The sequence below is a fragment of the Garra rufa genome, chromosome 16 (genome assembly GCF_049309525.1).
Source record: "Garra rufa chromosome 16, GarRuf1.0, whole genome shotgun sequence".
NCBI classification, from domain to species: domain Eukaryota; kingdom Metazoa; phylum Chordata; class Actinopteri; order Cypriniformes; family Cyprinidae; genus Garra; species Garra rufa.
In genome coordinates, this window is record NC_133376.1 from 22,706,712 (window position 1) to 22,728,094 (window position 21,383).

Consider the following 21,383-nt stretch of genomic DNA (forward strand, 5'->3'; position numbering starts at 1 on the left):
TGTTATTCTGAACTTTCTTTTCATCAAAGAAACCTGAGAAAACTTCTTAGCTGTTTTCAGCATAATAATTTTTAATAGCACTTTAGAATATTAGAATGATTTCTGAAGGACCATGTGACTGGAGTAATGATGCTTAAAATTCAGCTGTAAAAGCATGGGAATAAATTAAATAATAAATTAAAATATATTCAAATAGAACAGTTATTTTAAATAATACAAACATATCAAAATTTGACTGTTTTTAATGTATTTGATTAAAAATCTTACTGCTTAAAAACTTTTGACTGGTAGTGTAAAGATAAAAACAGCTGCAAGTCTTTAAAGTCTCTTTTTTGTGTGTTCCACAAAAGAATGCAAAATTTCAAATGACATGAGGGTGAGAAAATGATGAAAGAATTTTCAGTTCGGGTCCTTTTAAATCAAACTAGACAAACAAGGTGAAGAAGCATGTAACATTAAAGGTGCTGATGAGTGATCTCAGCTGAGTAATGATGTTTTATCTGTGATATTCACCCAAAATAATGACTTACAGCGTCAGCACTTACAGCATCCCCGTTTTGTTATTAGTTCTTAATGAGGTTATTATTCCCTCATAATTATCCAAGTGATCAAATTAATGTTAATTAGCTGTCCCTCAAGCTGTTTTTATTAATGCCGCCATTTTAAACCCACCTTTGGACAGGAGTGAATTTCATCTGATCTGACTAGATTTACCAGTGTGGTTTTTAAAGTGAATCAGGGTTCCAAAACGTCACATGCAGTGGTTCAAACATGCAGATATGAATGCAGGTGGCCGTCTAAACCCATTTCAAACGGGGAAAGATCAATCTGCTTTTCCTCTGTGTCGTTCCTCTGGGCTGCCTGGACGAGTCAAGTTTTACTTCAAAGTAAATCACGCAGGCCACTTGAGAATGGTTTTATGGCTTGTACTAAACGTCTTTGTGCTTAACGCTGCATTTGTGTAATGCTTGTCAAAGAATACGGATATTCTGAATAGTTTTAAGAGGCTCTGGCACAGTCAGACTGTGAAGTGCAGGGTTGTGTGCCATTCAAAACTGCACTGAAAATGCTTTTTAAATTCCAGTTTGAGTTCTGAATTTAAATTGAGACTGCAGACAGGATTGTGTATAGTTTAAGCATTGATACTATCACACGCTGTTCATGACTATATTTAGGTGAATGTATATTGCCGTGACCTCATTTCTAAGCGCTCCATCTTTTAAATGATTCCACGGGTTCTAATTAACAGCAGCTAGCCACAGTCTGCTAGACACAGCCTCACACTTTAATTGTCTGCGTGTCTTGAATCGCCCATCACAAACTTGTTTGTCACAACTCCTGACTTTTGCAAAGTAATATGATGACCAGAATTCCCATCAGGATGTGCACGCTTTTAGCTGCGGCGCTGCGGGTCATGACCATCAACTGCATGTGTCCTGTGTGAGCAATGCGTCATGTTTTTCTTTATGCAGGAACTCACATAAGGGTGAATCTGGGTTCTCAGAAATGTTTGGAGTGCTATTACTACTAGACCTGGTATGCACACGGCCACTGTGCATGTTTACTAAGATGAGAAACAGTTGCATGATGGATCCATTATCAGTGACCTTCTATAGCACTAGAGGTCTCAGTTGTGTTGTACATTAGAGAACGGATATATATTTAATAGCCCTCACCCGTAAGAAAACCCTCTAAGGGATGAGGGTTGAGTAAATAAAGACAGGAAGGTCATTGTAGAACTTTGTAAATGTACTTCTCGGTGGGGGAAATTGGGAAAATGCATTGACAGATCACTTGGAAACAATGTTCTTTCTAATTTCTGTAAAGCAAAACCTGTTTCTGTCAGGCAGGCGTTTTGCCCTAAACACCCCATATATTGAGAAATGGAGCATGAAGTAGCATATGGCATAAAAAGAATCACTTTCTCATGCACAGAGGACTGAAAACATGTTGAATGTCATGACAACGCCACTTGCGTTTTTCCATTCACCCACGTTCTGAGCAGTTAACACATATGCAAAAGGATACACTAGTTATGATACTTCATTACGCTATATTGTCGTTTTTTTAATGCTTCCTTGAAACTATTTATGCTGTGTTATACAAATACACCTGAATGGAACTAACTTAATTTCTAGTAATTGTATTCTGGATACAAGAGCCATCTTGGAGAGATGATTGTGGATTTTTACAGATTTATTATTTCACTTTTACATAGTTGTGTGGCTGCTAACTTTTATACAGTTGTGCTCATAAATGTACACGCCCCTCGCAGAATATGGAAATATGTTAATAATTTTGACAAAATAAGAGAGATCATTAAGCATGTTATTGTTTATTTAGTACTGACCTGAAAAAGCAATTTCACATGTTTATGTATGTTTTAACATGTTTATATATGCAGCACAAGAAGAAAATTAACAGAATTTATAAAAATGACCTCGTTCAAAAGTCTGCATACCTTTGAATCTTAATACTATGTCGTTTCCTGAATGATCCATGACTGTTTTTCTGTTTTGTGATAGTTGTTCATGAGTCAATTGTTTGTCCTGAACAGGTAAACTGCCTACTGTTCTTCAGAAAAATCCTTCAAGACCTACAATTTGGTTTTCCAGCATTTTTGTGTATTTAAAATCTTTCTGACAATGGTGATTGGTTTTGAGATCCATCTTTTCACACTAAGGACACATGAGGGACTCATATGCAACTGTTACAGAAGGTTCAAACGCTCACTGATGTTTCAGAAGGAAAAAACATGCATTAAGAGCCAGAGGGTGAAAACTTTTGAACAGAATGGAGATGTGTACATTTTTTTTTTTTTTTGCCGAAATAACAGTTTTTTTTTTCATTTAGTACTGCCTTTCAGAGGCTACAGAAGACTGTTACATGTTTTCCAGAAGACAAAATAAATTAAAATAACCCAAATCTTTATATTCAATAAGTGTTCACCCCCTGGCTCTTAATGCATGGTTTTTCCTTCTGGAGCATTTGAACCTATTGTAATAGTTGCATTTGAGTCCCTCAGATGTCCTCAGTGTGAAAAGACAGATCTCAAAATCATACAATCATTGTTGGAAAGGTTCAAATACACAAAAATGCTGGAAAACCAAAGAATTTGTGGGACCTAAAAGGATTTTTCTGATAACATTAAAATAATTATTGGCTTACTGTTTTGTCATCTCTGAATTTCATATACACACACATCCAAACATACTGACTATAGTTATTTTGGGGATTTTGTTGTTTGAACCATTTCTGGGAAGTTAAATGGACCTCATTTTTTTTCAAGATATTTTTTATTAAGATCACAGGAAGAATAAGTGTTCTCAAGTAAACAAAAGACCAAAAGCATTTTTTTCCATGTCCTCTGTGGGTTTCTGTATTTTTGGAAGTCATTGTTTTTTCAGCTCTCTGTTGTGTCACTATAATATCTCTGTACTGCAAATTAATCTTTGCTGCGTATTTCCGCAAACAAGAATTCTCACAGCTTCAGTCCACACTGAAAATCAAAGCACACGCAGATGGGCTCTTGTTGAAACGCAGCGCATTCATGTAGCTCTGATTCAAGAAATCTCCAGCTTTCCACACATTTTAGAGTCCTGCACGGTTGCAACGTTGCTAAGAACTCTACAGCTGTCAAATCACAGGTGGATGATGCAGTATGAATATTCCCTTGATAACACATCTACAGTTCTGGAATATGATAGAAGACATGCAGTTATTCATTTGCCACCATGCCAAAAATGTGAATGCTAATGTGCCGTGTGTTCAAACGTACACACACACACACACACACACACAGGTTTGACGACACTGACCTTCATCTCCTCTGGGCAAGGTAGATGGTAGACAGTCATTTATCTTTTATTCATTCTGCCATTTCTAAGGAAAGAAGCTTTCCTGCCACAGTGGCTTGTCAAGTAGAGGCCATTTTGTGATGTGTGGCACGCTATAGCTGATCAGCGCGCACACACACAGGAATTCAGACACATATATATTTATATATCTCAGTATATCACACACACATCGCAGTTAGTGGTGCAATCATGTGGAGATGAGCTGTGACTGACTTGACATCTGTCAGTGAAACTAGTCTGACAGTCTTTAAAACCAGCTGCTTTTCCTCAGCCTCCTTCTTTCTCCATCTCTAGCTTTCATTTCTGCTTCTGCCTTTCATTATCCATCTCTTATGCTCCAGAAACAACATCAGTATTCTCACAAGAAGCCACACTGCACCACCTGAGCTTCATATAATGACAAAAACATCTCAAATATTGTCAAATGCTTCTTGACAAGACTTCCCAGCCGTTGTTTCCAGCAACTGTTTTAAGTCCCTAACACCTTTCCAGCGCCTTCTCTGACATGTTTGCTAGAAAAATGCACAGATTCTGTCCTTCTCTGCCATGTTTGCGTAACACTGAGTGATTTTTCTGCAGCCTATTAGCACTGTCATGACAGCAGTGTAGTCTTTTGTCACTTTTTGATCGGCATAATGATTCAGCTGTTCCATATTAAATATTCTGTCATTAATGTATGCGTTTTGGTCTTTTGATATTAAGGAAAGTCCTTTAAACATGTAAATATAACATCACATAGTTACATCAGTGGGTAACGGTCTTCATGAGTGAGTCATTTAATCATTAATTAAACATTTATTTAAAACGCTGATTCATTCCGGAATGAAAAACACTTATTAGTGATTCATTCAAATTAGTGAATCATTCATTCAAACGCTGAAAATACCCAACTGTGTTCTGTTGAGGCTTTGTTTGGAACTACTGGCAATATTCTGTCTCAAATGTAAGTTATGTTGACATTATTTTTCCAATGCTTTTTATGTTAAATATATTCTAATTCTAACTACAGTTGAAGTCAAAAGTTTACACAGATTCTGCAAAATGTTAATTATTTTACCAAATCCATCTTTTCACACTGAGGACAACTGAGGGGCTCATTTGCAACTATTACAGAAGGTTCAAACACTCACTGATGCTCCAGAAGAAATGCTGCATTAAGAGCCAGGGGTGCAAACTTTTGAAACAAATGAAGATTCATTTTTCTTATTTTGAAAAGATGAATCTCAAAACCAAACTGTCATTGTTGGAAAGGGTTCAAATACACAAAAAATGCTGAAAAACCAAAGAGTTGTGGAACCTGAAGGATTTTTCTGAAGAACAGCAGGCAGTTTAACTGTTCAGAACAAACAAGGGATTCATGAACAACTAGCACTAAACCAAAAAAATACAGCTGTGGATCATTCAGGTAAGAATACAGTATTAAGAATCAAAGGGATTCTAAGGCTGGTCTTAGTTGGTTTAAGCTGGAGAAAGCTGGTCAGGCTGGTTTTAGCCGTTTTTTTTTTTTTTTTTTTTGTTCAAAGTGGCCAAAAACCCTCTAAAACCAGCCTGCTGACCACCTATGACCAGCTAAAACCAGCCAACCAGCCTAGGCTGGTTTTAGCTGTTTTTTTCAGCAGGTATGTAAACATATTATATGAGAAATATCCTCAGTACTAAATAAAACATAACACACATCCCTCTTATTTTGGTCAAATAATTAAGATTTTGCAGATTCTGCAAGGTGTATGTAAACTTTTGACCTTAACTGTATAATTTTTAAGTCAAATTTCAAAGAACAGATTCAGTGTTAATGTTTTGAATATTTGCAGTCAAGAAAGCAGTTCCGTTGAGGATCAGTATTGACGTTTATTTAGAGTTTGTTGTCATTTTTCATTCCTACATCTAGTAAAACATAATGCTAACAACACCAAGGTCTAGAGTTTGAGTTCCAGAGAATGCATAATGATATAACACATACCTTGAATGCATTATAAGTTTTGGATGAAAGTGTCTGCCAAATATATAAATACCAATGCCATTTGAAATCATTCTTCTTATTCGTCTTGTGAGATCCACAAAATCTGCAAATTCTCATCATTTATTTACATGACAGAGCTGTTGGATTCCTCACATGGCCATTTTTGAAAAGGGCTCCATATTGCCACGGTATTGATGAATTAGTAATGCTGAAGAACAGCGAATTCATCTCCATATACACTGATCTGACTAGCATTTCTCTCCCACTCTTCACAGATGATAACTGTCGTCTGGGAGATTATAAAAAATTGAAGACCAAGATGTTGGACTTACACGCTCAAAGGTACTTGACCCCCGGTAGCCATGGCAGCCACGAGAACGATATGGCAACTAGGAAGCATCTGGTGGACATGATGTTCAAGCGCTTTGACGCAGATGGTAATGGAAGAGTTGACAGCAGTGAGCTTTCACAGGTAAGAATGAACAAGAGTGTGACAAAATCAATCTCTTTTCTTTTCTTTCACCCGTTTAATTGGCATTGCAATTAGGTGGCATTTCTTGACCTTCTTAACATGCATCTGTCATGTTGATTTTATCTTAAAGGGAACCCTGGGTATTAGGACATGTATGGCTTAATATAATATAAATTTTAACTTCAATATGTGGTCAAAAACCTTTTACATTACTGAAATTTACATTACTTAAAATATCCACATTGTTTTATACATATTATAAACTAAGGGGGTGTCATTATTTCAATTACGTCAAATTTTACATTGTTTACATTGTTCTCCCCACTTTAATCCTAATGACTTTGAGGCTTTTAGTAGACCACAGCTATAAAAAGAGCTTACAAATGGCAGAGACGAGAAAACGCTAAATGCCATCCTGGCAGGCCGACATTCTCAGCGTGGATATGAATATCTGGGGGCGTTTAGGCCCCTTGTACGGAAAATCAATGGTAGGGCATTTGGTTTAAGCCTACGCTTATATCCATTGCCACACATAAGCTTTATAATAAGTGTTTTAATTTTCTGAGTTGTATATTTCGAGTTGTGTTAAATAAAAATAGTGACAGGTAGCGCCAGTAGTTCACCAAGTGCAACCATTTGATGTAATTGCATAAATAATGGCACCCCCATAGTCGAAAATAAAAAGCTTTTTCTAAATAACCTAAATATTTCATTGATTTTTTTACTACATATTTCGGTAAGAGACTTAATTTGCATTATATTAAGCCATACAAGTGTTAATACAGGGCTCCCTTTAAAAACCATTTTCAAACCAACAGAAGAGGTACATTTTTAGATAAAATAGAACAACTGAAATGTTGCAGGGGTTAAACAGTAAGGATGGAATGGGGCCAGAGTGTTCTGGGCTTGTTGAATGAGCCTTTGGTGCCTTTCTTTTATTCATGTTGTTATGCCTTGCAAATGAAAACATTTGGATGTTTGTGATGTATTGAACTTTGAGTGTGCTTGCATGCACATTCTTAAACCAATTTTGCCCCAAAAAACCCTCAGACCCCAGAGGGTTAATAAGCTAAGAAAATGTACATGTAAATGCATAAAATGATTTTCCTGTATTAAATGTTTTGCTAGATTTACGCCCATTACCTCGATTTCACCCCAACATTTTCTGTCAGTTCTGTCAGTTTATCGAAGTGTGCATGTGTAATATTTGATATTTGAATGTGCTTGTGGCAGATTTTCACCCAAAAATGAAAATTCTGTTAATAATTACTCACCCTCATGCCGGTCCAAACCTGTAGGACCTTTGTTAATTTTTGGAACACTAATTAAGATATTTTTAATAAAACCATTTTTGATTATTTTTTGCCAACAGAAGTATTTTGGTAGCTTCAGAAAATAAAGGTTGAACCACTGATGTCACATGGACTGTTTTAACAATGTCCTTATTACTTTTCTTAACCTTGAACGTGTCAGTTGTATTGTTGTCTATGCAGGTTCAAAAAAGCTCTCTGATTTCATCAAAAATATCTTAATTTGTGTTTCAAAGATGAATAAAGGTCTTAGGTGTTTGGAACGACATGAGGGTGAGTAATTAATGAAAGAATTTACTTTTTTCGAAGAACTATCCCCAGTCACAGCAAGTGTTACGTGGTAGAGAAGTAGAGAATATATCTCAAACTCTGACACATGAAATAAAAAATTAGTCTTCATGTTGTGCAGTCATAGGACAAGTAGTACAGTCATAGAAACTTGAAATATGAGAGGTGATTTAGTTTGTGCAAGTTGGCTCTGACATATTGGAATATTCTATGGTTTTTAATGCTTTAACATCACTACTCAAGTGGAATACTCTAAGTAGAATATATGGATGCTTATGCTTTGATGTCACCACTGGGGAGTAACCTGATTTTTCAGTACAGTCTTGTAAACATGGTTAACTTGCAATGTGGTTATTGAGTTGCGTGTATACCAGTCAATTGGGTTATTTCAGCGAACCGGTTATTTTTAGTTAACCACGCACTGGAGCACATGTAAATGTGCTCATTGTTGTGAAATTGTGCTGAATTAAATATGTTGCCAAGGAAACATGCTGAGGTATAGGTGAGATTTTATTGAAATCAATATGGGTTTATAGACTGAGTGTTATAGACTGATTCTGTTTTACTGTAGAAAGAAAGTCACACAGGTTTGGAAGGAGTAAATGGTTCATTTTTTGGTGGACTATCCCTTTAACTTTAACATTTTAATAAAAACAAAAGGAATTCTGAAGTCTAATCAAAGCCATTGTCCAAATGCATGTTGTTTTGTTTACAGTAACACAGTATCTAATGCTTCAATCTAATATATTATGAAAATGGCTGGGGATCACGTTCACTCATGTTTTATTGCATTAATTTGAAACCCGTAAATGAGCAGGCGAGCTTAGCTTGTCTCGTTTTTTAATAACTCGCTCATAGACTGATCCCAGGTCAGCTGTGCTTTATCTTGTCCTGCGGCAGAAAGATTACACCTGTCCATAGAGATACGGTGCACAGCAAAATGAGCAAAATATGAATTTATTCATATTTCTCCAGAGAGAAAACTCTGAGCGCACTTTCACTCTCGGTTACAGGCGTGAGCCATTTCAATTTCATTGTGCAATATTTTCATGTCATTTGCATATTTCTTCATTCTCTGTGGAAGAAGAATAGATCTCTTTTCATGCATGGCAGATCGAAGACAATGTAAAAAGTGAAAATTCGGACCAGCCCTGAATACGAAAGCTTGGCCTTTTGACATGAAGCTAGCGTGGGTCGAAAAAGGTGATAGAGGAATGGGAACGTATAGTGAAATGCCTTGCAGCAAAATCAAAACATTCTGTTCTAATAGAGCAATTAAACTCCATTAGTATTCTGCTAGAGTACGACTATCTGTAAAGATCTTCATACAGAAAGTCTGTGGACTCTTTGTGACTTATTGAATGAGTATTGAGATTTTTTTTTTCTTAAACACCAATTGATGTCATAGCACATGTTTAATAATGTATTTATATTAAAATAATATATTTAATACATCTTGTACCATTCTGAAAACTGCTTAAAGTGAATTGTTTTCTGAATTGATGAAAATGTACTCTTTGCTCTTAGGTCATCCAAGATGTAGACGAGTTTGTTTCTTCATCAGAACATATTTAGAAAAATTAATTCAAAATCCTTTGCTCACAAGTGGATGCTCTGCAGTGAATGGGTGCCGTCAAAATGGCGTCCAAACAGCTGATAAAAACATCACAATAATCCATGAGTAATCCACACAACTCCAGTCTATTAATTAACGTGTTGTGAAGTAAAAATCTGCATGTTTGCAAAAAAATAAAAATAAAATTAAGATGTTTTTAAAGACTTTTTGGCCAAAAGCAATTTGGTTTTAAAGTAAAACTAGTTCATGTTGGATTTGTTTCTTACAAACATGCCGATTTTCACTTCACAAGACATTAATTAATGGATTATTCTGATGTTTGAATAGAAAAAAAAAAAACATTTTTGGTTGAACTATTCCTTCAAAAGAAATACCAAAACTTAAAATACAAAGTACAAAATACTACATATTTATATAAAATGGCCCCAAAATGTATTTGGATGCTTAAGACACACTTCAAATTGTGTGCGTCACTGCATTAGATGCAGACTATCAAACTGCAAACAAATGACGTTCAAACTTCACATTTCCCAGCCAATTTTGTGTTAGAAGTGTCAGAATTAAGCACATGCCTAAAGCTGTTCCGAGATTTTCATTTAGCACGGTGGATCGGATGTGTAAAGTCGTTTATTATGGAAAACTTCTCTGACATCCCCTGTAGCATGCGGCATGCAGATCAGAGTGGTACATCGACAAATTTCAGCATGAAAGTTTGCTTGCTTGTTTTGTCTTCGAAGTAACTGGTAAATCAACACTGCATAGCAGAAAGAGGTCAAAATGAAGGTTGCCAGTCAGTTTCTGAGCTGTTATCAAGTCTCCATAAGAGGATTAGAGTTTGCAACAGATAATAAAAGGACAGGATTGAATCTGATCACGCAGGTCTGGTTTGAGTAATAATATACAGGTAGGTTAGTTCGGGTCAGTCTTAGCACTAGCTATGAAAAAGCTTTCAAGAGATGGTCTGAAGATCATGTCTGTATTATGTGGAGTTTGTTATATCATTTTCAGTAATGTTTTGAATGCATTAGACGTTAATCAGCAAGTTAATTATTATGATTCATATGCATATGCTAAAGGCATTTTCAAAATCTAACCCCTGACGTTCATTATAAACAATCCCTCCAGCTTTCTTTCACAAACTGTAATTGCCATCAGATATTTCTGGCATGGATGAATGTATGATAGAATGTTTTACAGTAATCCCTCATGTTTTTCAGCATAAGGCTGTTATAAAATCTTGCTCAGTTCTGGATGTTTGCCAGCTGACAGGATTCATGATGTCCGATGCAGATAGGAACCACATCTTTAATTATTCAGAATTGTACACTAGAGTAGTGCTTTTGCTTTAGGATGGAGATTTTACATCAGACGTCATGTGGAGACCCAAGACGGCACCAAAATTGTGTAAACAAACATGCCCTTAAAATCAAACATTAACATTTATTAGTATTACCATGAGCTACATTCAGTGCATAATGCGTATTTGCTTTGTTAAAGCATTATACAGTGGGTTGCTTTGAATGTAATGATCTTTAATCTTGTTGTCGTGCAGGTCATCAAGCAGGAAGGTCTGAGCAGGACGGCGTCAGAGTGCACTCTGTTTGACCTGTTCAAATATAACGACGTCAACGATGACGAACACCTAACCAGAGAAGAGTTCTACACAGCTTTCGGTGAGTGTTGTGTTTTGATAAAGTGATGTGTAATACATGAAAGTGAACAAAGCTGGGAGAAATTTTCATCTACATATTTAGCACCATCAGGGCTGGATGCGCCTTTGGTAAATGTGTCACGTATTTTCAGTGTCATTTGTTAATAGCTCAATGGATAATTGTGGTTTTTTAATAAAGAAACTCTGAGCACAATTTCAATCTTGCTTACAGGCGTGAGCATTTTTAATTTCATTGTGCAATATTTTCAAGTCATTTGGATATTTGTTCATTCTCAGTAGAAGTGGAATAGTCTCTTTTCATTAGGAAGCTAATGATTCTAGTTCTGCTTCCGATTGGACATGATGAAAGTCATGACTTGCAGTTTAGTGAACAAGTTGAGAATCACTGATTTAGTCAATGAATTAAAATACACTAAAGAAGATTTTTAGCTGAATCTGTGCTCCTTGGTGAGTCATAAAAAGCAAGTCAATGGGTTTAATCACTTTGAGAGTCAAAAAATTAGGTACAAAATTCTGGCTTCTCCTGATGATATATGGGGGTCTTATTTAGTGAAACAATCATTCATCAGCTAAATTGGCCTGAGGCTGAGTAAATAAAGCTAATTTTTATTTTTGAAGATCAGGGTAAAATTTACTTATTTTGCCTTCTGGGAAACATAGTATCTTAAGTATCTTCTGTAGCTTCTGAAGGGCAGTACTAAATTAAACAAAAATGATATTAGGCAAAATAAGAAAAATGTACACATATTCATTGTTCAAAAGTTAACACCCCTGGCTCTTAATGCATAATTTTTCTTTCTGAAGCATCAGTGAGCATTTGAACCTTCTGTAATAGTTGCATATGAGTCCCTCAGTTGATCTTAGTGTGAAAAGATAGATCTCAAAATCATACAGTCATTGTTGGAAAGGGTTAAAATACACAAAAAAAAGCTGAAATCTCAAGGGCCCCACAGAATTTTTCATTACCATTAACATTGTCTGTTTCTTATGTTTGTATTATTTTTCAGCACCCAGTCTGTTTCTCTGATTTTATTTAACAAGTCTGTAGTGGCATAGTGCCACCACTGGGTCAAGATATGGCCGGTTAGCATATTCTTACAATCTTTTTTTGCAAACACACATTTCATTATGTTATAGTAGGTGTTTACCAGTGTTCAGTTAGTTTAAAGGTCTCTTAAAAACATGAAACAGACTTTCATATTTTTCCTCAGCACAGGTGAAAGAATGCAGGCATTAAATAACTGTGAACAGAACCAAACATTATAAAAATCAGTTTTCAGTAAAACATTACTATATTGGTTCTTGGATCTCAGCCCTGCTCTTCATGGCAAGTTCAGACTATTGGCATGTCATGTAATGAAGTTACATTTCTTTATTAGTCCATTCCACAGGGTCAGCGGCCTCTGAAATGGACTGTGACTCTGACAACCCACTGTTAGAAAGTCAGATCTTGCGGTCACCGTAAAGGTGAATGGATCCTAATTAAGCTCTAATTGAAGTCTACACTCATATTTTTCAGTGAGCCACTGAACAGTGACGGCCCGAGTAAGATTTTCCTCTTTGGTGCACTCATTAACGGATTTGCTGAAGAGAAACTGAGGCACACTAATTAACTGCATGACTCAAGATGCAAGTAGCATTTGTTATAGAGAATTTGTGTCAGCCTGGAAACTAAGTTATATTGCTAAAGTAGATGAATGCCCAGACTCAATGGATCGCCTATAGGAATCAAGCCAATGAAAGATGTTTTATGTTGAAGAGGTGGACATGACAGACCTCACTGAACTGAGACAGTACACTGGGTTGTATTATATGTATGCATACTTTTTTTCATTTTTGAATGTTAATGCTTTTAAAGAAGTTTATATGCTCCCCATGGCTTCATTCATTAAATCAGTTACTGTAAAACAGTAATATTGTGGAACAGTTATACTGTTTAATAACTATTTTGATATATTTTAATGTAATTTATTCCTCCCATTACTCTAGTCTTCAGTGTTACTGTACATGATCCTTTAGAAATTATTCTATTATGCTAATTTACTGCTAAAGAACCATTTAGTATTATCCATGTTAAAAACTTTTTTTCTGAATTTTTTTGATGAGTAGAAAGTTCAAAAGAATGCCTGTTATTTTTGGTTTAGTACTGATCTGAATAAAATATTTCACATAAAAGTTTACATACAGTCCACAAGAGAAAATAATAGTTGATTTTATTAAAATTTCCCCATTCAAAAGTTTACATACGCTTGATTCTTGATACTGTGTTGTTGGCTGAATGATCCACAGTTTTTTTTTTTTTTTGGTTTGTTTGTTTGTTAGTTTTTTGTTTCATGATAGTTGTTCATGAGTCCCTTGTTTGTCCTGAACAGTTAAACTGCCCGCTGTTCTTCAGAACAATCCTTCAGGTCCCAAAAATTATTTGGTTTTTCAGCATTTTTGTGTATTTGAACCCTTTCCAACAATTTTGAGATCCTTCTTTTCACACTAAGGACAAGTGAGGTACCTATATGCAACTATTACAGAAGGTTAAAACGTTCACTGATGATTCAGAAGGAAACACGATGCATTAAGAGCCTGGGGGGTTAAAACTTTTTGCATTTGAAGATCAGGGTAAAATTAACTTATTTTGCCTTCTGGGAAACATGTAAGTATCTTCTGTAGCTTCTGAAGGGCAGTACTAAATGGAAAAAAAAAAGATATTTAGGCAAAATAAGAAAAATGTACACATCCTCATTCTGTTCAAAAGTTTACACCCCTGGCTCTTAATGCATATTTTTCCTTCTGAAGCATACAAACTGTAAATACAAACATTTAACAAATAAATCAAAATATAGAAATCCATAAATTACAATGGCCTTCTTTTCTTATTTAGGGATTTTGCTCACATACTCTATTTCTAGGCTCTTTGTAGAATTTTTTTTTTTAAATTTCTATCCCAAAAGAGAATAAATTAGTGTTCCCAATATAGATAAAAGCCTTGAGTTCTTGGTTATAAAACACAAACTCCCTAAGGAAGGCTAAGACATCCCTTATGTCACAAGAAAGGACACATATTGAACGATTTTGAGTAAAAGTAAAGCTTGCAGCCTAAATGAGGAAAATAGCAATGTGTTCCAACCTTTTACACTAACGTCCAGCACGTCTGCTCTGTCTCATTTTCCTTTTTAGTCTAATCTTCCTCTGACATTTCAATTTGACTCAATTTGCACTGACATTCAGCAAGGGCCGAAACTTTTAACGTGCGGTTCGGGAAGGGATAAAAAAGAGACAATAATGCACTTGCATAAGAAGCCTTTTTGCAAGAATCCCACTGTTACACACTGGGTTTTTGAGTCTAAAGAAGAGTGTTTCAGAATGAAAATGGCAGCCTCAGTCTGCCCCCGTGCCCTTTCACCGATCTCAGCGTGAGTTCGGGCGATGCGGGAACAGCCCCACAGGCAAAGAAAAAAATTCTAATGCTACTTTCAGTTTTCTTTTAAACTTAAAGATAAAAAGATAACAAGACATTTTGTCAGACACCTTCAGAGAACACCTTCACAACATCTCTATTCAGCTCCTGACACTTTGAACAAATGTTTTCTTTAAAAGTTTGAAGAATACTACTTTATAAACAGCGCATGTTTGTTGTACCAACAGCGCTATGGTTCATGCTGTGAGCTAGTGCTTTAGATACCTGCTACAAAGTGTGTGAATATGTGCATTTGCTTAGTCGGTTCGACCTTCAGTGTGCAATTTACCAACAGATATAAGTTTCTCAGATTCTTCTGATCCTGACTTGTTTTTCCATTGCATGAGCGCTTGGTCCTTTTTTTTGGTATGTTTTCTCAGTCCACTTCTACACAAATTGATCCTGTTGAGGTGCATTCACACTGACAGCGATTTGCTGCATCGAAGCAACTCAAAATCAATTTAATGTGGGCATGTCCAAAAAACTTTGAGCTGGAAAAAGTGTACCTTTATGCAAATGAGCATTGATGCAATGTGGCAACTTTTGATAGGTGTAAAGGCAGTGATCTGTCTTCTGTGACAGACTATATAGGCAAGATGGAGAGGTTAATGTTACTGTGAGCAATTTCATCAGTCTGTGTAATATGTCTCGGCCCACATAAAGTGATAATATACAAAATGATGCAAATAAACTATATTAGAAATTGCTGGTATTCTCAGCGAGTTTGATTCATGCATTGAATAAAACTCATTAATCTTGTTCATGATATTATGTTATATATCATGCATTGCAATGCATACACAAATACTTTCCCTTCAGCAAAAAAAAATGATTAATTACAATAATAATGTAATAATCAGATTTTTGGACAATTATACAGCCCATCAATAATGTATTATATAAAGGAGTCAATAATACAGCAACCTATTGAACTCCAGTGATAAAATCACTATGTGTGAATAGGGCATCGCCTTTTTTGCAGTGAAAATCTCTAAATAACGTGATTTATTGTTTGTGGTTTCTACAACAGTTTGTTGCATGAATAATTCATGATTTTACATTTTTCATGATTCACTCTAATAACATATTCTTGCATGATCTTGATCTTGGTGCTCTCATTTGGGGGCAAGTATGCTCTGGTTTAGAAGACACTGAATGGTTTCTTCAGTCTGATGGAGTTAGTATGCTTTGGCATGATAAGGAAGGTTGAATCTGGCCTGATGGGGTTTACTGATGTGTGAGTGAACAGAGCTTGTCAGCGTTGACTTGTGTTGTTCAAACTCTCCAGGTCTGGGAGTATATCAGTCACATGGGTATAGATCTCAGTCCTGATGGAGGTTGACAGGCCATGAAAGCATGAAACAGTCCAGTTTTGGTTTGGAGAGTCTCTGGTCTCTCCAGAGAAATATAGAGGGCAAGAGAATCTAAAAAAGCTAGGAAAGGTACCTTATGCAATGTTTAAGTAAATTATGCAGCGTCAAAATGTACTAATCACTGCATCTAAGTACATTACTGAAAGATGCTGTCTGTGTTCTTCATGTTCTCTCAATTCCATATTGCAGCAATTAGCACATGGTCTATAAGAGGTTTTTGAGACATGCTAAATGTGTTTACTCAGATTCTGGCCCTTGCTTCTGGCTCTAGGGAGCATTTTCATTTCTCGTCAAGAGTTTGAGTAGTTCACACATTTAAGGCTAAATGTGTGGCTGGTTTATTCATAGCTGTGCAGTGGCAATTAATGTATAGGCATGTTTTCTATCAGACTATATTCCCACCATGCATGAATCTCATAGGCTCTGTGGGTATGAGGAAAAATTGGACTGGTAATGTCTGCACATACCTGTCTAGCATCAATTTAAAAATGACAGTTTTGTTAATCTAAGCATTTATCGTGATTGCAGAATGCAAGCTTGTCTTGCCATGCGTTCATTAGCACCACTAATCATTTTAGAGCCCGTCCATGTGGAGAGGCGGTTAGCTGTATACGTAAAAAATGTTGTATTGTATAGGCGTTTCATCCAGACTGATCCGAAGTTTTGGGAGTCTGAAACTGCTATTTTTTGAACCCAGATCCCAGAGTAGATAAATCTGAAAATGACACCCTTGCGTTTGTAATTTGAATCGGCCCAATTTAGTGCAGTGATTCTTTTTTACATCATCACTTAGGTATTGACATTGGTTGTATCTGAAATCATGTACTTTTCTACTAAATAGTAGATGGAATTGACACTGGTATTGATGCTGGACAATGACGCAACATAGGCTCATTGGAAATATGTGCCTCTACTGTATATACGTTTCTGCAAAACTGAAAAGTGTAGCTATATGTATGAATCACTGCAGTTTCCAGTTGAAACGAACACTAGTGGAAGTAATACTCTGGCAACTTTTATTCCTTTTCACACAAAGTATGATTTAAAAGTGCAGAATTTTGATTAATAAAGCCTAATTTTCACACAATTACTTGTAGAATATTATGTTATGACTTCAAAACCATTTTAACATCCTGCGTGATTTGAAAACTCATTGTTGTCACATATACAGCTTCATATGCATGAGTTTTCTACTTCAGTAGGTTTGCTCTGTAGCTCACTTGATACAGCATTGCCATAGAGGCACGTATTTTCATGACCCTGGGTTGCAACAACAACATGGTGGATGTAGATTACAATTAAGATTTATTATGTTATCAAATCTTTTCAATTATTCTACAGAACCATTTCACAAAACTGGCTGCTTTGATCTATTTTGTGATCAAATCGTTTAGACTGGTTTTGCGAACTGGTTCAGTTAAAAGATGTATTCACAAATTTGTGGTTGACTTGTGCCAATCAGATTACTTTTGAATTACTTATGTCTGAAATGAAAATTTTACCTAAGTTACTTGTTTGTATAATTTGTATATATTGTTGGGGTGAGTTTTGAAAGCAAACAGTGCCTTAAAAATGTCAAATCTTTTAGACTTGAAGTAATTTTTCTGCCTCTGACCTTTGGTTACTTATGCTCCTACTTGTGATTGGTGCATCTCCGTGGTTCTTTGTAATGATTGGTGTGTTCAATTGGCATATCTGTATGCTTCATGCTCCAAACTATTTACATCCCCCAGTGGAGTCAGAAGGCAATTACTTAACGCCACGCCGGCCCACAATGCCGCTCCTTTCATCTGTCAAGGCTGATATGCCTCCGGAGAGAATGTCAATCCACCTGCTCTGTCTGCTAAACAGACAAACGCACACACACACACAGAAATACAGGAGCCGCTCAATATCATTGGCAGTGGAGAATTGTGTGATAAGAAACAGGGCCTCACTTGAAACAAAATTGACTTTAGTGAAAGGCAATACAGACTTTTAAAGATTGCCATATGGGAAGTGAGGGAAAAAAGAAGGTGGAAACTTAGAGAGAGCGATAGAAAAAACAAATTCACAGCTCTGTAATATGGTATGAAATGCATTTTCATTTATCAAATGTAACCAGGTGTTTATCCCGCTTTTTTCTTCACTGTTCCTCTTGTATACAAGCCACAATTAGCCCAATTAGAAGTATGCATAGTGTGATGGCATGCTAATATGAGAGGGCCTCCAGCGTCCCTACTGACAAGTGCCATAGAGATGGTGTTTTTCACAGGTGGTGTGAAGTCAGCCTTTCTTCAGCTTCTATTACTGCCTGTCTCTCACATTGATTGGGTCACAGTAAAGGTTTTATTCCATCTGACTTCAATGCGCAACACTTTTAAAAGATTCTGCAGCGATCACAAAGGCCTTACGGGCTCATAAATGTACTAGTGGAGAGCAGAGCACAACTTTTGATGGAAGAGCAGCTGGTAATTATGATTGAAAACCTTTGACAGCATCGCTGCTTGTTGGAAAGGCTCTGTTGTTCTTTCTGTATGAGCATATATTGTATAAATTTCTCATATATATATATATATATATATATATATATATATATATATATATATATATATATACACTATATTGCAAAAAGTATTCGCTCACCTGCCTTGACTCGCATATGAATTTAAGTGACATCCCATTCCTAATCCATAGGGTTCAATATGACGTCGGTCCACCCTTTGCAGCTATAACAGCTTCAACTCTTCTGGGAAGGCTGTCCACAAGGTTTAGGAGTGTGTTTATGGGAATTTTTGACCATCCTTCCAGAAGCGCATTTGTGAGGTCACACACTGATGTTGGACGAGAAGGCCTGGCTCTCAGTCTCCACTCATTCATCCCAAAGGTGTTCTATCGGGTTGAGGTCAGGACTCTGTGCAGGCCAGTCAAGTTCATCCACACCAGACTCCATCCATGTCTCCATCCATGACCTTGCTTTGTGCATTGGTGCACAGTCATGTTGGAAGAGGAAGGGGCCAGCTCCAAACTGTTCCCACAAAGTTGGGAGCATGGAATTGTCCAAAATGTCCAAAAGCATTCAGAGTTCCTTTTACTGGAACTAAGGGGCAAAGCCTAGCTCCTAAAAAACAACACCACACCATAACCCCCCCTCCACCAAACTTTACACTTGGCACAATGCAATCAGACAAGTACCGTTCTCCTGGCAACCGCCAAACCCAGACTGGTCCATCAGATTGCCAGATGGAGAAGCGAGATTCGTCACTCCAGAGAACGCGTCTCCACTGCTCTCGAGTCCAGTGGCGGCGTGCTTTACACCATTGCATCCAACGCTTTGCATTGCACATGGTGATGTATGGCTTGGATGCAGCTGCTCGGCCATGGAAACCCATTCCATGAAACTTTCTGCGCACTGTTCTTGAGCTAATCTGAAGGCCACATGAAGTTTGGAGGTCTGTAGCGATTGACAGATTGAAAGTTGGTGACCTCTTCACACTATGCGCCTCAGCATCCGCTGACCCCGCTCCGTCAGTTTACGTGGCCTACCACTTCGTGGCTGAGTTTCTGTCGTTCCCAAATGCTTCCACGTACAGCTGACAGTTGACTGTGGAATATTTAGGATCGAGGAAATTTCACGACTGGACTTGTTGCACAGGTGGCATCCTATCACAGTTCCATGCTGGAATTCACTGAGCTCCTGAGAGCGACCCATTCTTTCACAAATGTTTGTAAAAACAGTCTGCATTCCTAGGTGCCTGATTTTATACACCTGTGGCCATGGAAGTGATTGAAACACCTGATTCCAATTATTTGGATGGGTGAGTGAATACTTTTGGCAATATAGTGTATATCTATATATATATATATAATGTAATATATCGTTATATTAAAAAGTCTTGATATTTCTCTGGTTTTTACTTTAGCCATCTTTACATAGTCAGTGTTTGGCACTAACAGGTGTGACTCAAATTTTCCAGTTCTTTCTGGTGACTTCTACATTTTAGTTCAATGTTCTGTATTTAAATTTAGAAAATAAACCATTTACCTGTCAAGAGTGTGTTGACAGTCTGAACTCCAGAAAATATTGAGGTGCTTTGACAGTTACAGATTTGAAAAACAAATATCCTGGAATTAGGAATTCAAAACTCTTAACACAAACAACCATTTCTGCATAAAAGGGATATATATATTCTTGCGGAATAAAAATAGTAATTTTTTTAGAAATCTCTTACTAACTTAATTATTTTACTGAAATAAGAAGAATAATACAAAATGCCTGTTATTTTTTATTTAGTACTGATCTGAATAAGATATTTCACATAAAAGGCGTTTACATATAGTCCACAAGAGAAAATAATAGTTCAATTTATAAAAATGACCCTGTTCAAAAGTTTACATACGCTTGGTTCTTAATACTGTGTTTTTAACTAAATGATCCACAGCTGTTTGTTTTTTTGTGTGATAGTTGTTCCCTTGTTTGTCACTTGTTTGTCTTGAACAGTTAAACTGCCTGCTGTTGTTCAGAAAAATCCTCACACAAATTCTTTGGTTTTTCAGCATTTTTGTTTATTTGAACCCTTGGCAACAATGACTGAGATTTTGAGATCCATCTTTTCACACTGAGGACAACTAATCAACTCATATGCAACTATTAGAGAAGGTTCAAACACTCACTGATGCTTCAGAAGGAAACAGAATGCATTAAGAGCCAGGGGTGTACACTTTTGAACAGAATGAAGATGTGTAAATTTTTATTGTTTTGCCTAAATATCATAATTTTTTTCATTTAGTACTGCCTTTCAGAAGCTACAGAAGATACTTACATGTTTTCCAGGAGACAACATTTAAATTTACCCTAATCTTCAAATTTAAAAAGTTTTTACACCTGTTTCTTAATGCATTGTGTTTCCTTCTAGAGCAGGGGTCTTCAACTAAAACGGCTCAAGGTCCAGTAATGAACCCTGCTCACCAGCCAAGGTCCGGACAATTATATATAAAAAAACTATTTATGTTTTTTGCGAGACCAGGATATCTGCAGCATATTTTATCTTAAATTCTAGACATTTAAATACCTTTTTAAAGACCTGAACAAAAAATAAATAAATAATTAAATAAATAAATAAATAATTAAAATTACTGTAAAAAGCATGATTTACAATTCAGATGCAGGTTTCACAAAACAAAAAAGATTTCTTAAATTAAAAACTTCACATTCCAGCCTTCAAGAGTCAAAAGTATCAATTCGTATATTAATTTAAACAATTATTGTCAATCAAGTATTATATTAATTAACATATACATATATTTTACTGCCTTAATTGTTTAAATTTGTATAACACATTATCTTGTCGATCCATCAGTTCACATTTAAAATTCTATGCGTTTGCTGCTTAAAACCATGGATTTATTTTTTTACATTGGTCTTTTTGACAACAGCAGACGTAC

General features: G+C 36.2%; 1 protein-coding gene across 2 annotated transcripts in view; it reads left to right on the forward strand.

The window, feature by feature from the left end:
* Nucleotides 1–21,383, forward strand: part of fstl5 (follistatin-like 5) — a 184,387-nt gene that overhangs the window by 95,941 nt on the left and 67,063 nt on the right. For both annotated transcript variants that reach the window (XM_073821086.1, XM_073821087.1), the window contains exons 5-6: nt 6,093–6,289; nt 11,016–11,136. In XM_073821086.1, the coding sequence (XP_073677187.1) occupies nt 6,093–6,289; nt 11,016–11,136 (318 nt within the window). The remainder of the gene's footprint in view (nt 1–6,092; nt 6,290–11,015; nt 11,137–21,383) is intronic.